General features: G+C 40.9%; 1 protein-coding gene across 6 annotated transcripts in view; it reads left to right on the top strand.

Moving 5' to 3' along the window:
* Positions 1-23,817, top strand: part of osbpl8 (oxysterol binding protein-like 8) — a 419,660-nt gene that overhangs the window by 221,692 nt on the left and 174,151 nt on the right. For all 6 annotated transcript variants that reach the window (XR_009645711.1, XM_060839573.1, XM_060839571.1 and 3 more), the window contains one exon: positions 19,062-19,132. Coding sequence is in view for 5 of the 6 variants with exons in the window: in XM_060839573.1 (XP_060695556.1) it covers positions 19,062-19,132 (71 nt within the window). In the remaining variant the exon portion in view is untranslated. The remainder of the gene's footprint in view (positions 1-19,061; positions 19,133-23,817) is intronic.

Below are 23,817 nucleotides of genomic sequence, written 5' to 3'. Positions count from 1 at the left end.
GTAAGATAAAGGTGCACGGCATTAGGGTAATGTATGATCATGGATAGAAGGTTGGTTAACCTGTAGAAAGCAAAGAGTAGGGATAAACGTTTTTTTTCTGGTGGGCAATCAGTGACTAGCGGTGTGTCTCAAGAATCAGTGTTGGGGCTGCAATTGTTTACAATTTACAATATTGATTTGGAGTTGGGGACCAAGTGTAGTGTGTCAAAATTTGCAGGTGACACTAAAGTGAGCGGGTAGAGCAAAGTCTGCAGAGGGATAAAGATAGGTTAGGTGAGTGGGCAAGGGTCTGGCAGATGGAGTACAATGTTGGTGAATGTGACATCATCCATTTTGGTAGGAGTAACAGTGAAATGGATGATTATTTAAATGATGAAAAATTGCAGCATGCTGCTGTGCAGAGGGACCTGGGTGCCCTTATGCATGAATCACAAAAAGTTGGTTTGCAGATGCAACAAGTAATTAAGAAGGCAAATAGAATATTGCTGTTCATTGCTAGAAGGATGGAGTTTAAAAACAGGGAGATTATGCTCCAGCTGTACAGGTGAGGCCACATCTGGAGTACTGTTTACAGTTTTGGTCTCCTTACTGAAAGGATGTACTGGCATTGGAGGGGGTGCACAGGAAGTTCAGGAGGTTAATTCCAGAGCTGAAAGGGTTGCCTTATGAGGAGAGATTGAGTAAACTGGGACTATACTCGTTGGAATTTAGAAGAATGAGGGTTTTTTTTATAGAAACGTATAAAATTATGAAAGGAATTGATAGGATAGAAGCAGGAAGGTTGTTTCCACTGGTTTGTGAAACTAGAACAAGGGGCATAGCCTCAACATAAAAGGGAGCAGATTTCGGACTGAGTTGTGGAGGAACTTCTTCACCCAAAGGGTTGTGAATCTGTGGAATTCCCTGCTCAGTGGAGCAGTTGAATGTTTTTTTAAGGCAAAGTTAGGTAGATTTTTGGATCAGTAAAGGTATTAAGGGTTATGGTCTGCGGGCAGGTATGTGGAGCTGAGTGCGCAAGAAGATCAACTAGGATATTATTTAATGGGAAGCAGGCTCGATGGGCCAGATGGCCTACTCCTACTCCATGTTCTTATGTTTCTATGTTCTTGTCTTTTAAAATGTGTGTAAAATGTAGGTTCAGCTGCAGTTGAAGTCTTGTATGCTTATTTATAAGAAAACAATTAAAAGTTGAAGTGTGTTTATGTGACATTTGCTAGACTGATACCAGGGATGTGTAAATGTTGTAAAATGCAGAGACTAATTAACTAGAATTTTGCTTAAATAGTAAAGGCTAAGAACAACCTTCATGGAGATACTTAAATTGTGGAAGGTTTTGTAGATTGAAAAAGGAAAGCCTGCTTTACATTGGTTTACCAATGATAAGGTATTATTTTTTCAAAATCCTGACAGGAAGAGCAAGGACGGGATTAGGAATAATTTCAAAAGACTGCCTATTGGACTACGGAATGCTTTATCATAACAGTTTCAGCTAGAGATCAATGCATCTTTTGAAAGAAAATTCTATTTACTTTGAAGGAGTAAGTAAACTGAGAGAAGAGTCATGTAGCGAATTTGTTCACAATCAGCACATACGTAATGAACTGAATAGCTATTTCCTTCTGTATTGTAAATTTCTATACTTGCAGGACAACAAATGATTGTGTCAAGTCATTATACTTGTAATTATCTCGTATTTTTAGTGCATTAGGATGTTGTTTGCTGCAGTTTGCATATTTAGTAGAACAAACAACTTATGCAACATCCTCAACACAATGAAAGGATTCAATCTTCTAAGCAGCATTATCAAATAAAATATGACACTAAGCCATATTAGAAGATATTGCGCCTAATGGCCAAAAGCTCAGTTGAAGAGTTAGGTTTTAATGGAAGAAACAGAACTGGAGTTGTGCAGGGAAGCTATTTCAGAACCTGGAGCCGAGGATGCCGAAGGCATGAACACTAATAAGAGGATAAAAGCTCGGGGCAGGCTGTTGAGCCCCAAACACCATTTGATACGGTCTTATTTCTGCCTCAACTCTACTTTCTCCTTACTTTCCATAACCTTTCAACCTTTAACAAATTAAAAATCTGTCCAGCACATCCTTAAATTTACTCCATGTTCCAGTATCCACTGCACTTTAGGTTAGTGAATTCCGTAGATTCACAAATCTTTGAGAGAAATAATCTGCTACCCTTATCTAAAGCTATGAACCCTTGTCCTAGATTGCCTGAATTAAGGAAAGATCCATTCTAGTTCGACTTTATGAATTCCTTTTTAACATCTTTGTACCTCAGATAGAACAATTTAATCTTTTAACATTACACTCCACCATGAAACTCAATCTTTCAGTTCAGCGAGCAAATCTACATCCATTACATTCCATCCTTTTATCATTCCATGATAACCACCTAGATGACACTACCAGTTTTCATAAGACTCTGACAGCCGGTATTTAAGCAATTTATTGACACACAACATGTAATGATTAGAACAACAAAAATTACTAATCCATGCAATAGATAGAATCCGAAGAATCTTCCCACATGGAACAAACAAGTCCATCAGTAAAGCTCTTAAATCCACAGTCCTTAGTGACCACTCCACCCCTTTCAAGTTGAGTGGAAATGAGCCAGTTATCCAAAATCTCCTTCAGTGGAGTCCAACCTGAAAAGAAAATCAAGTCTGTCCTTCTGCATCACTCCACAGAGAAATCTGTATTCTTAAATAAGGCAGTTAAATACTTAACAAAACTGACGAGACTTCCAACCTTGCGGAAATGCTTTAAATGGAGGCTACCAGTGCATCTGAGCACCCACAGGCTAGGTGAATGAAGCATTCTTTGCTGCTTCTGCTCCTCTGCTGTCAAAATATAACAAAGTCAACTGGCTGTTTAGGTGTTAGCTTGATCATTGAACTTTCATATCCCTTAAATGATCAAAAGACAAGGTAAAGCTCACATGGTTTAATGTCCATAGGAAGACCACTGACAAAAAGCTTACCGCCCTCCTCTTCACTGTTAGCTTTTTCACTTTTTGAGCTCATGATTGGGAAGCTAATTGAATCTGTTGGATCAGGTTGTGGAGGGGTGGGTGGTGATCCGAAGATGTGCTTTACCTGTGAATGGAGAAACTCTAGAGATGATGTTAGCTGCTGAAAGCATCTCTGCCTTTCCTCTCTCATTCCTTCCTTGCCAAGGTGGCTATCAGTAGGAAGACAGTCATACATCTAACTGCAGTAAATTATGTCTGCCTGTTTCAACATTGTATCGTCTTGAAGTCTGTAACTCTGTTCACTATTGATGGCATTATCAAGTTTTATACAATCCATAAACTTCTAAAATCTACTGTCTAAACAATTCAGTCATTTATAAACAACAATCAATGGTCCTAAAATCAAACCCTCAGGAACCCCATTCAGGTTATTCAACAATTAATTTTCCTTTGACAAATTGATATTTGACTAATGTGAAAGTTGTCGGGAAAAGTATTTCAAAAGTCTGGAACTGCAAGAAAACAAAAAAATATTTCCCGTGCTTTTGCCATTGAAGAGGCAGTTTCAGGTTAGATTTAAATCTCAAACATTCGTGGGAAACCAATGCAGAATATATTAAATTATATTCTCCAAATGAAACTACCTAAATAAAACAGTCAACATTCTTTGAATTTGCAATGTGAAGGGGGCCAATGAAGTCTTAACAATAATTGACAGAACTGAAACAGCTCAGCCTCCAGTTCTAATATTTTCTAAAATCTTAACAAATCATCAAAATTAAAATGCAATCTTTTTGTGAAAACTGCATTACAAACAGAGCAGCCAAGATATTATCATACAACACTCATCTGGCTAAAGCATGACCACTGACACAATTATTTTTTTAAACAGGCACTGTAGAATTTCAAGTAACTCATTGGCTCAAAGTCCTCAATCAATTTGTTTTAAGGTTACACGTTTGATAATTTTAAGAACGACATAATGTTGTCTCATATTAATGTAAAAACAAAATCTGCTCTATTACATAGCCCACAAAATGCATTGAATTGAGATCCTAGTTCAAATAAAGCAAAACAGTTACTTTGATATTTTCTGAACCAGTATTTAAACCAAAATATTTAAATATCAACCCCACTCAGTGTGACATCATTTATATGGAAACTCCCTTTTTTAGTCCCAAGTATTAGTACAATCTTAATTTCAGTGTTTCTCTTTTTTTCTTATTCTCTCGATGAAGTTACACTTATAAAAAGAGAAAACCCTCACAGTGGACCACATGGCACTGCAGTCCAAGCCACTCCCTTCCCCCAGAAGAAAGACTCGTTGAGTCGGGTCCACAGCCTGGAAACTAAGGTTCCCACAGCAAAACACCGACTGAGTTTCCCTGGTAGTTATTGAACTTGACTGTCAGGATCTGAGTGGACTAGCTCCACTTTCTCCTCCTTTTTCCAGTGACACCATGTTGTCCTAAAAGTACTTCTGAGGGGAGTTGTGGTGGACAAAGGCGATAACTTTCAAGAGGTACCAAATTCTAACTTTTTTTTAATGCTGTGGAGCATCAAACCTCGTGTCTATAGGACTCCAAACTCCTTTTTCCAGGAGACTTTACCCCTCTTTTACCTGGGGAACTCGAATGCCTTTCTGATTTTACCTCTCACAGGGTCTTGAACCTCTTTTTCTTACTCTATATGTCTGGGGACTTGAACCCCAATTAATTTAACTCCAATTAAAACCCTGGGGACTCTAACCCCAATCAAAATGTAGGGGACTCTAACCCAAATTAAAACCCAGTTTTGCACAAATCGACTCGTTGCTGTGCAAGTTACCTCAAAGATTCCATCACCACAAGTCCCAGGAGACGAGGGGTCAACTGAGTGTTAAGTTTGGAGAGAGAGATCAATGCGAATCTTACCTTGTGGGCCCATCGGTCTCACACAAGCAACACTTAGACGATCGCTTATTCAGCTCACCTGGAAGCTCTGTGTATGTTGGAATCCCACTGCTACTAGCATATGTTAGGTTCTTTTCCCAAGGTTTCACACACACAATGCAATTTTCACACACCAACCTCTGCAAACAGTTAAAGTTTATTAATGGCTGTTCAAGCTGGGTGACCCCCTTTGACCCTCTTCACAGCCGTGCGAAGCCGAGTCAAAGAGGCCCCGAACAAAGGAAACACATCCCCTTTATACAGGTCACTTAGTAATGCTCACAGGTACTCCGGCCACAACCCCCTCAATAACCACATGTTATCCCATGTACAGTAGTAGGATGAAGTCAACCTTGGAGATAATGTCAATACCCTAATCCTGGGGAATCGTTGCACAAACGATTTCCTGACTCAGTGACTCCCCAGGATGATGTCGGTGTGATATGCTTCGGTATCGGGATGGTCGCAAATGAATTTGATTGGCTGGGGAATGGCTATGAAAGCATTTCTGAATGGAAGGGACTGAATGAGAGTTTAATTTGATAATAACAGTAGAATAGTAGTAAATGGCTGACCAAATGAAGTGAGAGTTACATTGGATAGTCATCCAGATTGCTGCATGCTGTCTGTGAGACAGAATGTCGCTCCCACCCACATCCAGAATGTTCAGCTTCTTGGAGAAAGTACAGTTTAACTCTTTAACATTACATTAATGTCCAGAGAGATAGTACAATTTAACCTTTCAACATTACAAACTCAGAGTACAACAGGATCTTGATCAGATGGGCAAATAGACTGCGGAGTGGCAGATAGAACGTAGAACAGAGAGAAGTACAGCACAGAACAGACTTTTCAGCTCACGATGTTGTGCCGAGGATTATTCAGAATCTAAAATAAAATAACCTAACCTATGCACCCCTCAATTCACTGCTATCCACGTGTATGTCCAGCAGTCGCTTAAATGTCCACCACCACCGCTGGCAACACATTCCATGCATTCACAGTTCTCTGTGCAAAGAACCCACCTCTGACGTCTCCTCTATAGCAACCTCCTAATATCTTAAACCTATGACGCCTCATGCCAATCAGTCCTTCCCTGGGGATAAGTCTCTGACTATAGACTCTATCCATGCCTCTCATTGCCTTGTATATCTCAGTCAGATCACCTCTCTTCCTCTTTCTCCCCAGAGAGAAAAGTCTGAGCTTAGTCAATCTGTCTTTGTAAGACAAGCCTTCCAGTCCAGGCAGCATTCTGGTAAACCTTCATTGCACCCTCTCCAAAGCCTCTGTATCTTTGCTATAACAGGGCAGACAGAACGGGACACATTATTCCAAGTGTGATCTCACCAGGGTCTTTTAGAGCTGCAGCAAAACCTTGCAGCTCTTAAACTGGATCCCCCTATTAATGAAAGCCAAAGTACCAAATGCTTTCTTAACAACCCTGTCCACTTGGGTGGTACCTTTGAGGGATCTATGCACTTGAACACCAAGATCCCTCTGTTCCTCCACACTGCTAAGAATCCTGTCTTTAATCCTATATTCAGCATTCAAGTTTGACCTTCCAAAATGCATCACTTTGCATTTATCCAGGTTGAACTCCATTTGTCATTTCTCAGCCCAGCTCTGCATCCTGTCAATGTCGTGCTGCAGCCTGCAAAAGCACTTGATTCTATTAACGGTAACTCCAACCTTTGTGTCATCTGCAAATTTACTAACCCACCCCTCAACCTCCTCATTCAAGTCATTTATTAAAAACTACAAAGAGCAGAGGCCCAAGAACAGAGCCCTGCGGGACCCCATTCAATATTGACCTCCAGGCAGAATACTTTCCATCTACAACCACTCTCTGCCTTCTGTCAGCCAGCCAATTCTGAATCCAGATAGCCAAATATCCCATCCCATACTTTCTGACTTTATGAATGAGCCTACCATGGGGAACCTTATCAAATGCTACACCACATCCACTGCTTGATCTTCGTCGACCTGTCACCACTTCAAAGAACTCACTATGATTTGTGAGGCATGACCTGCCCCTCTCAAAGCCATGCTGATTGCCTTTAATCATGCAAAGCTTTTCCAAATAGTCATCAATCCTATCCTTCAGAATTCTTTCCAAAACCTTGCTGACCACTCACGTAAGACTGACTGGTCTGTAATTGCCAGGGATTTCCCTATTACCCTTCTTGAAAAGAGGAACAACATTCTCCTCCCTCCAACCTCCGGTACAACTCCCATGGGCAGTGTGGAAGCAAAGATCTTTGCCAGCGGCTCAGCAACCTCCTTTCTTGCTTCCCAGAGCAACCTAGGATAAATCTGGTCTGGCTCTGGGGACTTATCAATCTTAATGTTTGCCAAAATTTCCAGCACATCAATTTCATCAATCTTGATCTGTTCAAGCCTGTTTACCAGCTCCTCAAAGTTTTCATTCACAACAAGGTCCCTTTCCTTAGTGAAAACCGAAGCAAATAACTCATTTAGGGCTTCCCCTATCTGCTCAGACTCCACGCACAAGTTCCCTAAGCTATCCCTGACCTGCCCTATCTTCTGCCTGATCATTCTCTTATTCCTCATGTATGAGTAAAATGCCTTTGGGTTCTCCCTAATCCTTCGTGCCAAGCCTTTTTTGTGCTCCCTCCTGGCTCTCCTCAGTCCATTTCTGAGCTCCTTTCTAGCAAGCCTGTAATGCTCTAAAACTGTGCTAAATTGTTGCTTCCTCCACCTTACATATGCTGCCTTCTTCCTCTTTTATGAGAAGCTCCTCTGTTCCCGTCTTCCAAGGGTCCTTAGTCTTACCCTTCTTACCTGTCTCAGAAGGTCAAATTTGTGCATCACTCGTAACAACTGCACCTTAAGTAGTCTCCACATGTCTGTTGTGCCTTCCTGTGGAACAATTGCTCCCTATTTGTACTTCCGCACTCCTGTCTGATAGCGTCATAATTTCCTTTTCCCCAATTAAATATCTCCTCATGGTAACTGCTTCTTTCCCTCTCTAAGGCTGTGGTAAATGTGAGGCAGTGGTGGTCTTAAGTTTAATTTAGATAAATGCGAGGCGCTGCATTTTGGAAAAGCAAATCTTAGCAGGACTTATACACCTAATGATAAGGTCCTGTGGAGTGTGGCTGAACAAAGAGACCTTGGAGTGCATGTTCAAAGTTGCTTGATAGGATGGTGGTCAGAGCTTCAAGTATAGGAGTTGGGAGTTCATGTTGTGGCTATAGAGGGCATTAGAAGGATGTTGTGAAACTTGAAAGTGTTCAGAAAAAAATTTACAAGGCTGTTTCCAGGGTTGGAGGATTTAAACTCGAGGGAGAGGCTGAATAGGTTGGGCCTATTTTCCATGGAGTGTAGGATGCTGAGGGGTGATCTTATAGAAGTTTGTAAAATCATGAGGAGCATGGAGAGGATAATTAGACAAAGCCTTTTCCCTGGGGTATGGGAGTCCAGAATGAGAGGGCATCTGTTTTGTTTAGGGTGAGAGAGGAAAAATTTAAAAGGGACAACATTTTTATGCAGAGGGTGGAGCATGTGTGGAATGAGCTGCCAGAGGAAGTGGTGCAGGCTAGTACAATTACTGCATTTAATAAGGCATCTGGATGGATGTATGAATAGGAAGAGATTAGAGGGATATGGGCAGATGGGACTGGATTAGGTTAGAGTATCTGGTCGGCATGGACAAGTTGGACCGAAGGGTGCGTTTCCATGCTGTATGTCTCTATGACGCTATAGGGGAGAGGAGGCAATGGATAGTGGCATTATCACTGGACTGTTAATTTAGGGACCTGAGTTCAAATCCTACCACGCCAGATAGTTGAATTTGAATTCAATAAAAATCTGGACTTGAGTCGAATGATGACCATGAATCTGCTGTCATTGTCAGAAAAACCCATGTCTCACTAATGTCCTTTAGGGAAGGAAACTGCCGACCTTACCGGGTCTGGCCAACATGTGACTCCAGACCCACAGTAATATGGTTGACTCTTAACTGTCTGCTGGCCAATAGAGATGGCCTAGCTAACAACATTTGCACTGCCAAAATTTCATTTGCGTAAGGGTGCTGTTGATATGAGTTCAAATATGGGCAGTAGGCCATCATCCCTGCATTTCAACACAGGTTTTATAGATATGGTGATGACACTGAGCTGCATCTCTGCAACAGTTCTGTCAACTTCTTCACTGCCTGTGCATTCTCAGACTGTTTAACTAGATTCAAGTGAAACGTTAGGTTAGTTTATGCCATTAACTCAGTAATACAAACTCATCAATATATTCGCTACTCGTTCCTTCCTCTGCCCCAGATATTTGTCATGCTGAATTGGATTATTCACAGTCCTGTTATCCTATTTAACCCCAGAGATATGCTTCTCATCCCATATTCTCTCCACTACAAAAGCTATTTACTTTCACTTGTTTTTTCAGTTATGTCCACCCATGCCTTTAAACTACCTATTGACAGTTCCATCCATGCCATTTTCACTTACAGACTGGTCTTTTCCAGACATTGTAGAAGGCAGTCTGATTTCAATCCTCCTTAAGCATTAGTCCATTTGAAACACTGTTCCCGTATTTTGTCTAGCAGCAAGTGTCGCTCACCCATCATCCTGGTTCTTGCTGACCCACAGGGGATCTTCCCAGTTGTGTTTGATCCTATTTTCTGCATATATGTCAGGATATCATGTCGGTATCTTGGTAATGTTTCTCTTCCTCAGCCGAGGGATATGATTCTTCTGCCCCACTGTGGGTGAGCTGACACCTTTTGCTGGAGCTTTGGTCATTTCTATCAGAGTGTAATTTCTGATGTCACCATCCTATATCTTGCAAAATGGTTGAGGATCAATTGTGAATAAACTATTTTGTCACTGTGGGTATTTCAGCTTTCCGCAATCCAATTCTTTTGTGAAGTTCCAGTGAGGTAAAGTGGATAGAACAACAAATAAGGATCCATGTATTAGCTGATTGGAAATCTGAAGAAACACATTCCTTACTCATGTGATTACATTCTTGGTTGCTCAACATTAGGAAACAATAGTTGAAAATTGGAACCATGTCTTACAAGGTCCAAGATTTTTTATTTGGATAATTGCTAACTCATTTTGTTTCTGAATGCCACCCCGTAGCAATCCTTCTCCTTTAGTAACCGATTTTGAATTTTAGGGTCAATCTATTTTAATTTAAAAATCATCAGGTGCCACTCTTGGACTGCACCTTAATTCAGAGGTGAAGGGACTGGTTGAACAAAATTAAGCTTGGAATAACAATCATAATCCTGAATCCTCAGCTCCTTCAAGTGAATTGGTGAGGGAACTAAATTCATGGATGATCATAGAAATGCCAGTTTCTGTCCAATTTCATAGCAGTGGACTGAAATGATTAATTGTGATCTGTATTTTTGTTATGTGGCATTATATTGAGAATCCATTCAGAATCCAATGGGAAAGCAGATTATGGGTTTGTGTATTTCAGGCTAATCATCAAAGCTGTTTAAAGGGTAAGTGTGCTCTGAATTCACGGAAAAAATAGAAGGTGCTTGGCTGTGTTGTTGTGCATTTCGCATCGTATGGTCTGTTTACTGAGAGGAGAGTACATTGGTTCATCTTGTTCACAAAGGCCAGCGTTTTCCCTTTAGTTGCTCACTCAGTCATTAATAGCCTCACGGCTGCAATTGGCTACAACCTCCACCTGAGCAGCACAGTGATTTCAGTTTGTGGGAAAACCTCTGATTTAGAACAACTACGACATGAAGCAAGAGGGTCTGATACGCCGCAGATTTTCATTGTGTGCTGGGCTACCAGGTGTGCTGTCATCCCGAGTCGATGGACGAAAACTTATCAGAAATGCATCATTTGGTGGCTATAATGAACTTCCTCCAATACTGCCAGGTTTGTAGTATATCTCATCTCATTATTACAAGAAATCTCATGTGTAATAATTGAAAGTAAAATTATATAAATGCAAAAAGCACAGAGTGAGGTTGTAGCTTAGAGTCAGTTATTTCTTTTTAGATGAAGTGCAGAACACTGTCATATGTATGAAAAGTAAAATGTGACACTTCGCAGTTTAACTTGAAGTATTCATAAATCATCCTTGTCAAATTATTTAATGGCATGTTCAAACAAAGAAAATTTTCAGCACTTGGAAAAAAACTTAGGATTTGTTTGAAATGAGAGAAATGTAAAAGTATATTTGCATGAGGCACAATCTTAAGATATTTAAATTATTAATGTAACTGACCAAGTAACATTCATTAATTCACATTGTTTTGTTCTGTCTGGCAGTTATAGTGGACTGAATAGCTCAGGCTATAGGTGCAGGGTCTAATTTAGTTCTCAGGGGATGCTTGTACCTTGCAGAGTAAAGTTTGGAAGACTGATACCAATCTGATTTCTACGAGTCTGTTCCCTATTTACATTTCTACTCTATACTCTCTTCTCAAACTATGGGCAGCAATTGCCCTCAGTTTGCAATATCCTTGGAAATTAGATCTTGTGCTACCAAATGCTAAATAATTTGTTTAGATTTTACTAGCAGCTGGTGGTGAGAGAACTACCTCTTATCTGTCATCTGCAGTGTTAAAACAAAAATGACTAAAGATTAGTTTCTTGTGATGGGATGATCTGAAGTGAAATGTGTTCAGCTGGCTGTTGTAAATGTTTTTTAAAAAAGCAGTAGTCTGTAGAAGGTGAACTGCTTCACAACTTGCACATGGAGGAGGGGAGGATTTTATCTTTTAATTTAACTCTCAGAATACCTGAAAAGTTTCACAGATCTTTGCAGGACTACTGTTACAAGTTTCATGAAATATACTTTCATTAGGCATGAACTAAGGCCTTTAATGAATTTAACTCTTTTTATTTAAATACATAACCTTTTGTGGTCTGGTCTATTTGAAACTTGTCATAATTGTCATCCAAATTAAAATTGGTTCTGTTGAGTTGCAAAGAGAAAATCTCACTGACCTGCACAAAAAATGACAAATGACTGAGTAGTCAAGTGGACTGACTGACTGTAGAATTGGGGACATGGATGTGAAGAATAAGGTGACATTGCTTTTAAAGACAAGAGGGGAATAACAATGGAGACCTACTTGGCAGGTGAGTATGATAATCAGATGATCAGTCTAACCACAGACCACAAGAAATAGGAATAGGATTAGGCCATTCAGCCCCTCTGTCGTTCAATTGGATCATGGCTGATCTGACATTCCTCACATGTACTTTCCTGCCTTTTCCCTGTAATCATTGATTCACCTACTGATCAAGAATCTATCTATCTCAGTCTTAAATATAAATAAGAACTCTACCCCAAAGATAGAGGAATTCCAAAGACACTCACTGCTCAGAGAAGAAATTCTTCCTCAACTCACTCTTAAAATGATGCCCATTTATTCTGAGACTTTCTCCTGGACTTTCCTATGAGGAGAAACATCCTTTCAACATTAAGCTCCTTAAGAATCCAGTACATTTCAATGAGATCGCTTCTCATTCTTAAGGGCCTGTTTCCACACTGTAAGTAATCTAATCTAATCTAAACTCCAGTGAATCACAACCTGTTTTATCCTTTGTTGATAAGACAATCCCTCCATACCAGGGATCACTCTAGTGAACCTTCTCTGAACTGCCTCCAATGAAATTATATCTACCATTAGATAAGAGACCAAAACTGCTCACTGTAATCCAGATACAGTCGCACCATCACTTGTACAGATGCAGAATGCTTTCCCTACCTCTCGAATAACACAGGTGGCCATAGAGTAGAGTAAGAGAAACTCTGGGATTGAATGGCTTCATCAGGAGAACATAATGTCGAGCAAACTATGCATTTTTTCCACAAAGGGAGGATGGTGGAAAGATGATTTGTGATTATTAAAAATTGATTTCAATGTTAATATTGGTGGAACAGTTGAAATGCTGTTGAGCCAAATTATTGATTCCTTTTCTATGATACTTGTCTGTCTGAACATTATAGGCATTATTACTCTTATTCATCTTCCTGTTAGAACTGAAATACCTGCTTATTTAAATATTAAATCTTTTTTTATTTGCAGGAAGCAAATTGGTAATTTGCCGTACCTATTCAACTGTTTATAAAGTATATAAGCTACAGAAAAAAAAGACTTAATATCTCAGCATGTTCACTTCACCCATGTGGTGAATCTAGGAGCATAAATTTGGGAGTCGGCTTAACTTTCTGCACAAAATCACTGGACGTTCATCAAAGCTATAGGTACTGGCAGAAATATTCCAGGCATCCCAAAACAGGGGACTGGAGTATTGAAAATGTGACACTTTTGTTTAAGAAAGGAGCAAAGGATGACCGAGGAAGCTGCAGAACTGTCACATTTATCATGGGAAAACTAATGAGGTCCATAATACTGGATAAGATAAATATGCACTTAGAGAGAATAGTGAATTAGAGTCAGAGTCAGAGGTTTATAGCATAGAAACAGGCCCTTCGGCCCAACTTGTTCACGCCACTCAGTTTTCATGATTAATCTAGTCCCATTTGCCTGTATTTGGTCCATATCCCTCCATACCTGTCCCATCCATGTACCTGCCCAATTGTTTCTTAAACAACAAAATTGTACTTGCTTCCACTACTAACTTTGGCATCCTGTTCCAGATAGTCACCATCCTCGGTATGGAAAATAAAAATTGCCTTTTGTATCTTTCCCCTCTCACCTTAAACCTATGCCATCTAATTTTAGGCTCCCCTACTATGGTGAAAAGTTGTTGGCTGTCTATCTTATCTGTGCCAATCGTGACTTTATGGACCTCCATAAGGTCACCCCTCAGTCTCTATGATTCAGGGAACAAAGTCCCAGCTTCTCCTTATATCTCAAACCTTCCAGTCTGGGAAGCATCAGAGTAAATCTTTTCTGCAGTCTTTCTAGTTTAATGATAATCATTCTAGAATATAACTATAGTATAGGAATTGTGGCAGAGACACTGAGTGACTTCAAAAGGACATTAACAAGTTGGCCCAATGTGCAGATACCTGGCAGATGAATTTCAATGCAGGGAAATGTGAAGTAGTGCATATTGGTCGCCAAAACATAGAGAGACAATACAGGCTCAATGATACAACTTTGAGGGAGTATGGGAGCAGAGTGGATTTCAAGTCCATAATTCTCTGAAGATGGCCAGGCAAGTTGGAACAGTTGTTAAGAAGGCTTATAGGAGACTTAGGTTTATAAATAGAGGCATCGAGAATAAATACAAGGAGCCTGTGCTACGTTTTGATGAATCATTGGTCAGACCACATTGTACAGTGTTCAATATACAGGAAGAATGTTCAAGCCTTGGAGACAGTGCAAAGGAGATTTGCTAGAATGATACCAGGAATGAAGGATTTTAGATCCAAGAAAAGATTAGAGAGATTGGGCTTATTCACCTTGGAGCAGAGAAGATTAAGATGTGACCTCATTAAGGTGTTCAAAATTATGAAGAATTTTGACATGAAAAAAGGATATTCTGTTTCCACTCATTGGTGTGTCAGTAACTCGGGACTGCACTTTCAAAGCCATCAGCTGGAGAGCTAGGAGTGAGATAAGGAGAAATCTTTTTACTCAGTGTTGTTAGGATTTGAAATGCGTTGCCTAGAAGAGTGGCGGAGGTGGCTTTTTTAGGAGGTTTCAAAAAAAGAGTTAGGTACACATTGAAGAGTGATTAGAGTGCTGCTGAGAGAGGGCTGAAGAGTGCGGCTAACTGGGTAGTGCTCTTGGGAGCCAGTACAGACACTTATATAAGAAGCAAGCGGGTAACTAGAGAAAGGATTGGTCCGCTCAAGGATAATGAAGGAAGGCTGTGTGTCGAACCTAAGAGATTGGGTGAGATTCAGAATGATTACTTTGAATCACTGAGGAGAGGGACTTTACAAATGTTGAGATTAAAGATAGAAGTTTGATTAGTCTGGACCACGTTGACAGACGTAGGGAAGATGTGTTGGGTAGGTTAGAGGTTTTTAAGGTGAACAATTCCCCAGGACCAGATGGGATCTATCCCAGGTTGCTGAGGGAGGTGAGAGAGGAAATAGCTGGGGCCCTGACAGATATCTTTGTAGCATACTTAAATACAGGTGAGGTGCCAGAGGACTGGAAGATTGCTCATGATGTCCCTCTTATACAAGAAGGGTGGTAGGGATATTCCAGGTAACTACAGACAAGTGAGCCTGACGTCAGTGGTGGGAAAGTTGCTGGAGAAAGTACTGAGGGATAAAATCTATTTATATTTGGAAAATAATGGGCTTATCAGTGATAGGCAACATTGTTTTGTATGGGGGAGATCATGCCTTACCAACTTAATAGAGTTCTTTGAGGAAGTGACCAAATTGATAGATGAAGGAAGGGCTGTAGATGTCAAATACATGGACTTTAGTAATGCGTTTGATAAAGTTTCCTATGGTAAAGTACTGGAGAAAGTAAAGCCACGTGGTTTGCAGGGTGTTCTAGCTAGGTGGACAAAGAACGGCTGAGCAACAGGAGACAGAGTAGTAGTTGAAGGGAGTTTCTCAAAATGGAGAAAGGTAATCTGTGTTGGGGCCACTGTTATTTGTGATATTCACAATTGATCTGGAAGAGGGCACTGTTGGTATGATCAGTAAGTTTGCAGATGACACGATGATTGGTGGAGTAGCAGAACGCATAAGGGACTGTCAAAGAATACAGGAGAATATAGATAGACTGGAGAGTTGGCGGAGAAGTGACAGATGGAGTTCAATTCAGGCAAGTGTGAAGTGATGCATTTTGGGAAGTCTAATTCTTGAGCAAATTATACAATGCGCGGAAGAGCCTTGGGAAAAGGTGATGAGCAGAGAGATCTGGGAGTGCAGTTCCAATGTACCCTGCAGGATGCTGCACAGGTGGATAGAGTGGTCAAGAAAGCATGTGGGATGCTTGTCGGACGGGTTCTAAGTATAAAAGCTGGCAGGTCATGTTAAAATTGTACAAGACATTGGTTTGGCCACATTTAGATTACTGTGTACAGTTCTGGGCACCACATTACCAAAAGGATGTGGATGCTTTGGAGAGGGTGCAGAGAAGGTTTACGAGGATGTTGCCTGGTATGGAAGGTGCTAGCTATGAAGAGAGGTTGAATAGGTTAGGATTGTTTTCATTAGAAAAAAGGAGATTGAGGGAGGACCTGATTGAGGTCTACACAATCATGAAGGGTATAGACAGGGTAGATAGAAATAAGCTTTTTCCCAAGGCGAAGGATTCCATAACGAGAGGTCACGCTTTCAAGGTGAGCGACGAAAGGTTTAAGGGGGACACATGCGGCAAGTACTTCACACAGAGGGTGCTAGGTGCCTGGAATGCGTTGCCAACAGAGGTAATAGATGCAGGCACAGGAGATTAATTTAAGATGCATCTGGACAAATACATGAGTAGATGGGGAGCAGAGGGATACAGATCCTTAGAAATTGTGCAACAGTTTTAGACAGTAGATTTGGATCCGCTCAGGCTTGGAGGGCCAAAGGGCCTGTTCCTGGGCTCTCAATTTTCTTTGTTCTTTGTAATGGGCCAAACGGCCTCCTCCTGGACTGTAAAATGCTATGATTAACTGTGTTTTGTTTTTTCTCTGTCACTAACTGGCTTTTCGTTCCACCTGATGACATCATCAATTGGAGGGCATTAAGAGATCTTTGTGTCATAAAACTATGCAGCATGGAAACAGACCCTTTTGGTCCAAATCATCCTTGCTGACGAGATATCCTAAATTAATCTAGCCCCATTTGCCAGCATTATCCCTCTAAACCTTTCCTGTTCATGTACCCATCTAGATGCCTTTTGAATGTTGTAATTGTACCTGTCTCCACCACTTCCTCTGGCAGCTAGTTCCATAAGCTCATGAAAATATTGCCCCTCAGGTCCCTCTTAAGTTGCTCCCCTCTCACCTTAAACCTATGCCCTCTAGTTTTGGACTACCCGACCCTAGGATAAAGACCCTGGCTATTTACCCTATCTTTGTCCCTCATGATGTTATAAACTTGTATAAGTTCACCCTTCAGCCTCTGATGCTTCAAGGAAAATAGATCCAGCTTATTCAGCCTCTCTCTGTAGCTCACACTGTCCAGTCTCAGCAACATCCTTGTAAATCTTTTCTGAACTCTTTCAAGATGAAACAGCATCTTTCCTACAGCAGGGAGACTAAAATTGAACGCGATATTGCAGAAGTGCCTAATCAATGCCCTGAACAGCCGCAACGTGACATCCCAGTTTCTAAACTGAATACACTGATCAATAATGACAACCGTACCAAAAGCCACCTCCTCCATCCTGTCTACCTGCGAGTCCACTTTCAAGGGGCTGTGAACCTGCGCTCAAAGGTGTTGTTGTTTGGTAACACTCCCCAGGGCCCTACCGTTAACTGTATAAGTCCTTCCCAGATTTGCCTTCCCAAAAGGCAACACCTCACATTTATCTAAACTTCATTGGCCACTCCTCGGATCATTGGCCCATCTGGGCAAGGTCCCATTGTATCTGAGATAGCTACCTTTCCTTTGACTCCACCACCAATTTTAGTGTGATCTGCTAACCTAACAACCATATCTCCTATATTCACAACCAAATAATTAATAAGAATGATGAAAAACAGTGGACCCAACACCGATCCTTGCAGCACACTACTGGTCACAGACCTCCAATCTGAAAAACGTCTCTTCACAACTCCCCTCTGTCTTCTATCTTCAAGCCAATTTTGTATCCAATTGCTGGTTCTCCCTGGATTCCGTGTGATTTTACTTTACTAACCAGTCTATCATGTGGAACATTGTCGAATACCTTGCTGCAGTTCATGTAGACCACATCTGGCGTTCTGTCTTCATCAATCTTCTTTGTTACTTCAGAAAGCTCAATCAAGTTATTGAGTCATAATTTCCCACACACAAAGCCCCATCCACTCTCCCTAATTAGTCCTTGCCTTTCCAAATGTGTATAAATCCTGTCCATCAGAATCCCTGTAATAACTTACCCATCATTGATGTCAGGCTCACCAGTCTATTGTTTCCAATCGTCCCTTACAATCTTACTTAAATAGTGGCACTGCATTAGCCAATCTCCAGTCTTCCGGCACCTCACCTGTGGCTGTCATTGATTAAAAAAAACTCTCAGCCAGGGGTCCAGCAATCTCTTTCCTTGCTTCTCAGAATGTTTTGGGATACACTTGATCAGGTCCTGGGGATTTTAAAAATTCATTCACAGGATGAGGGGGTCACTGACGAGGCCAGCATTTATTGCCCATCCCTAATTGCCATCAGGACATTGCTGTGGCTCTGGAGTCACATGTAGATCCGACCAGGTAAGGTTGGTAGTTTCTTTCCGTGAAGGAAATTAATGAACAAGATGGGTTTTTCCAACAATGGACAATGGATTCATGGTAATCATTAGACTTGTAATTCCAGATATTTATTGGATTCCAATTCCTCCATCTGTCATGGTGGGATTCGAATCCAGGTCCCCAGAATGTTCTCTGGGTCTCTGGATTAACAGTCCAGCCATAATATCACTAGGCCATCTTTATTTATCCACCATTGTGTTTTAAGACATCTAGCACCTCCTCTTCTGTATTATAAACACTTTTCAAGATATCACCATTTATTTCCCCAAGTCCTGTAACGTCCACGTCCTTCTCCACAGTAAATATACTGCTGTGGAGTGAGCCTTTTACCCTCTGGGGCATCTGTTGCAACGAAATTTCCTTATCAGTTTTATGATCATTATTTGAATATTGCGTATTGCAGTTTAACACAAAACATCAATTATATTTAAAACCTTCAATATTTACCTTTTTTAGGGTATTTACATAAGGAATACAATTTGCCAAACAATATGATTTGCAATCTGAATTTAGCAGTTATTAACTTGTAGCTTGAATCTGCTGAGTGAGTTTTGAACTGAATGTCTAATGCTAACACTAAGGGTACTGGCGCTGCATTAAAATAAATTGTTCAATTCTGTTTACACAACTATTTTTAGTAATTCTTGTCATGAACTGCACCTGTTAGTAGTTCACTGTGAATATGATCGAGGACTGAAAGCAAGAAAATTTAGCCCAAGGTGCTTGTAATGTACTTGTAAAAGCCTATTAACTTAAGTAGCTATCTTTCAAAATGGTTTTAAACTCTGGTATTAACCTTTTCCCTTAGGTTTGGACAAAGGTAGAGATGATGTGTCTCTCTCAAAGGATGATGCTACACACACAATATCAAAAAGCAAGGTACAATCGATATTTGTATTTCTGTGCCATGTCACTGTGCCTCTACATTGTTGAGACTAGTTTGTGTCATTGAAGTGTGATTTTCCATTAATTTTATTGAAATGAGATTAGTTGATTGCATTTATTGCTTTTTTTTTAAGCTTGATTCAATGACACAGAATCATAGAGTCATAGGGATGTACAGCATGGAAACAGACCCTTCAGTCCAACTCGTCCATGCTGACCAGATAGCCTAAATTAATCTAGTCCCATTTGTCATCACATGGCCTATAATCCCTTTGAACCCTTCCTAATCCTGTATCCATCCTGGTGCCTTTTAAATGCTGTAATTGTACCAACCTCCACCACTTCTTCTGGCAACTGATTCCACATACGCACCACCCTCTGTGTGAAAAAGTTACCCCTTAGGTTCCTTTTAAATCTTTCCTCTCACCTTAAACCTATGCCCTCTAGTTTTGGACTTCCCCATCCTCGGGAAAAGACCTCACAGCACCAGGGGCCTGAGTTTGATTCCAGCCTCAGGCAACTGTGAGAAATTTGCACATTCTCCCCATGTCTGCATGGGTTTCTTCTGGGTGCTGCAGTTTCCTCCCACAATTCAAAGATGTGGTGAATTGGCCATCCTAAATTGTCCATACTGCTCAGGGATGTGTAGGTTAGGTGCATTAGTCAGGGGTAAATATGGCATAATGGGGAATGGGTTTGGTTGGGCTACTCTTTGGAGGGTCAGTATGGACTTGTTAAGCTGAAGGGCCTGTTTCCACACTCTAGGGATTCCATGTTGGGCTTCTATGATTCAAGGATGTTTAGTTTTTACTGTGATTTATCAGCCTCGTGTTTTTTTTTATATAATCACTTCTGTCCATGGAAGTGTACAAACCAGCCTATCCACTATGGCGACTTTTGGTAATGTAATGTCTGATCAAGGCAGAACTACAATTGTCCAGGGCATTATTGGCCCCTAAGGTTCATAATGGCTAGTTCAAGATCAATTTACAGGCCAAAACCCTAATACATGAGCTGGACTTGGTCGGGCAAGTAACGAGCGCTTTTTTTGAATTCTTTCATGTGGTGGGCCTCACTGATAAAGCCATAGTTTGTTGATCATCCCTAATTATGCTTGCAAAGGTGGCAGTGAGCTGCCACATTGAACCACTACAATCCATGTGTAGTAGGTACACCTTCAATGCTGTTCAGAAGGGAGTTTCAGTATTTTGACCCAGCAATAGTAAAGAAACAGTGATATGTTTCCGAGTCAAAATGGTTGAATGGCTTGGATGGTAACTTTCAGTTCTCTATGCAACTGATGCCTTTATCCTTCTGGTTGGTAGAGTTTGCAAGCCCAGAAGCTGCTATTGGAGGTGTCTTGTTGAGTTGCAGCAATGTATCTTGTAAATATCACACACTGCAGCCACTGAGCAGCAGCGGTGGTGGGAATGTGTGTTTAAGTTGGTGAATGGTATTCCAAACAACTTTGTCCTGACTGAATATTAATGGAATACTGATCAATGGTAACCTCCAGGGTGTTGATAATGGGAGATTCAGTGATGATAATGCCATTGATGTCATGGGACAATGGTTAGACTGTCTCTTAGTGGCGACGGTCATTGCCAGGCATTTGTTTAGCGTGACTGTTACTTTCGAATTTTGACCCAAGCCTGGATATTGTCTAGGTCTTTTTGCATTTGGGTGTGGACTGCTTCAGTATTGAGGAATTGCCGCTGTAGCCACTGTATTGATATGGCAAGCCCAGTTCCATTTTTGATGTATGGTAACCCCCAGGATGTTGATGATGGGTAATTCAGTAATATAATGCAATTGAATATCAAAGGTAAAGTAATTGGTTTCTCTGCTGGCTTTTGTTGATGGGCTGCTCGGTGTTAGTTTGTTGAACCAGGACTAACAGTAGACATATAGGTGCGTCTATGCTTGGCTGTGATCCTTTAGAGTATCTACTTTAGCAGCTACTTGTTAAGGAACCTTTTATGCTTGTTTCATCCCTTGGAATTCAGATTTGCAAGAAGATTGTGTTTTTCCTGTGTAGAGTAATGATTTAACAATTTATTCTTTACCATTCAGTGTCAAAATTAACTTTAATTGGACAAGTTTTATTTATTTTTTGTATAATAAAGATTTGAAAAGCTCTTGGTTTTTTGCTGAATGTTGGATTTGATATTTGTTAAATTGTTCCTTCAATTCACAGGAATGAGAGGCGACTTTATTGAAACTTAAAAATTCCTGGGTGACTTGACATGTTAGATAGTGAGAGGCTGTTTCTCTTTATAGGACAGTCTAAGGACAGAGGGCACAATCTGAGTAAGGAATCACCCAGTTAAGATGATGATGGGGTGGTATGTCTTGTCTTGGAACGTAATGAATCTGTGGAATTCTTTACCACAGAGTGGAGTAGAGGCTAAGTTGTTAAGAATATTCAAGCTGGTGGACAGATTTTTGACCAAGCTAAGGGGAAAAGGTAGGAAAGTGGAGTTGATGATTATCAGTTCATGGCTATGACCATTTGGAGCCAAGATCTCATTGAATTGTTGAGTCATACGGCACAGAAGAGGCCCTTTGGCCCATTGAGTCCACTTTCTATCACTTGGCCCATGAGTTAGTGCAGATAGATGAGTGCAGACTCGATGGACTGAGGGCCATTTCTGCGCTGTATGACTGTATCACTCAACTAGACCATAGCCTTCTTTGCTATGATATTACAATTACATTTTAAAGGTAGTGATGTTTTCTGTCTCAACTACCGACCAAGGCAGTCCATCCAGACTCCCCCCATAATCCTCTGGGTGAAAAACATTTTCCTCAAATCCCCCCTAAACCTCCTGCCTTTCACTTCAAAACAATGCCACTTCATTGTTGACCCTTCAATTAAATGGAACAGCTTCTTTCTATCCACCTGTCCATTCCCCTCACAATGTTATACATCTCCATAAAGACCCTTCTCAGCCTACTCTGTTCTCAAGAAAACAATGTGAGCCTATCCAGCCTCTCTCCATGGGTAAACTACTCTATCCCAGGCAACAGCCTGGTGAATCTCCTCTGCACCTCCTCCGATGCAATCACATCCTTCCCATAGAGTGGTGACTGGAACTGCATGCACAGCTCCAGCTGTTCCTATACCAAGTCCTGTACCGATAAAGGGAAGCACTCTATATGCCTTCTTAATTATTCTATTAACCTGTCCTGCCACCTTCAGTGATCTGTGGACAGGTACCCCAAGATCTCTCTGTTCCTCTGATTTTTCTAATATTCTGCCATTCATTGAGTACTCCATTGTCGTCTTGAATGGAGGTAGTAGCAGTATCGAAGGGCTGAATAGCCTATTTTTCCTGCGTCCTATGGTGTTTTATTTTGTGACTATCTCATAGTTAAATTTAGGGTCCTGGCTTTTTAAATTTCTCATTGAGTTTAATTATATCGCTGGTACTCAAGATTTAAGGACTGGAGTAGCCATTCAGCTCCTTGAAACTGTTTCACCACTCAGTAAGATCATGGCTGATCTATGGTCTAACTTCACATTGTGTCTTGCTTAACAAAAATTTACCTATCTAGGTTTAACTTAGCTAGCGTCAACTGCCATTTGTGGAAGAGAGATCCAAACCTCTAACACCGTTTGCTGTAGAAGTGCTTCCTAATATCTCTCCTGAACGCTCTGGCCCTAATTCTCAAACTGTGCTCCTTAAGTTCTAGAATCTCTAACTAGTGGAAATAGTTTATTTTTATCTACCGTATTTCTTCCTGTTAATATCTTAAAGACTTTGATCAGATCACACCTTAACCTTCTAAATTCTGGAGAGATCATAACCAGAAACAGTAGCATAATGACATAATTCATGGGCTCAGAGATTTGAGTTCAAACGGAAACTGGTGGAATTCAAATTCAGTTCATAAATTTAAAATGAAAAGCTGTTTTCAGTAATGCTAACAAATGACTGCCAAATTGTTGTTGAACTCCAATTAATTCTCCTTTGCCCTTGAAGGAAGGGCTGCTGTCCTTGCTTATTCCTACTTCTATGTAGTTCCAGTAATATGGATGACTCAGAACTGCCCTTTGAAAAGGCCAAACAAACCACTCAGTTACAGTAAACATGCTACAGAAAAGTAAAAAAAAATTAAAAAGGACACGTGATGAAGGCAAAAGTGAGGACTGCACATGCTGGAGATTAGAGTCGACAGTGTGGTGCTGATGTCCTGATGAAGGGCTTTTGCCTGAACCATCGATTTTCCTGGTCCTCGGATGCTGTCTGACCTGCCGTGCTTTTCCAGCATCTCACTCTCGACACATGATGAAGGCCCTGTTCCTTTGCTGTTGCCGTGTCAAAAATCTGGAACTCCCTCCTGCCTCCCTGATGAAACTGCACCATGTGGACAGCAGCAGCAGCTCAAGGCTGAAACTGAAGGACTGTTGGTGCTGGGAAATAATCTGCTCTCAACAGTCTCAGGAGAAAGTGAGCACTGTAGATGCTGGAGATCAGAATCAAAAAATGTGGCGCTGGAAAAGCCCAACAGGTCAGGCAGCATTCAAGGAGCAGGAGAATTGACATTTTGGACATATGCCCTTCATCAGCAATGTGACCACGTTCCTGATGGAAGGGCTTATACCCGAAATGTCGATTCCCTTGCTCCTTTAACGCTGCCTGACCTGCTGTGCTTTTCCAGCGCTACACTTTTCG

Source organism: Hemiscyllium ocellatum, chromosome 19 (assembly GCF_020745735.1).
Source record: "Hemiscyllium ocellatum isolate sHemOce1 chromosome 19, sHemOce1.pat.X.cur, whole genome shotgun sequence".
NCBI lineage: Eukaryota > Metazoa > Chordata > Chondrichthyes > Orectolobiformes > Hemiscylliidae > Hemiscyllium > Hemiscyllium ocellatum.
This window is presented reverse-complemented; position numbering and strand designations above follow the sequence as displayed.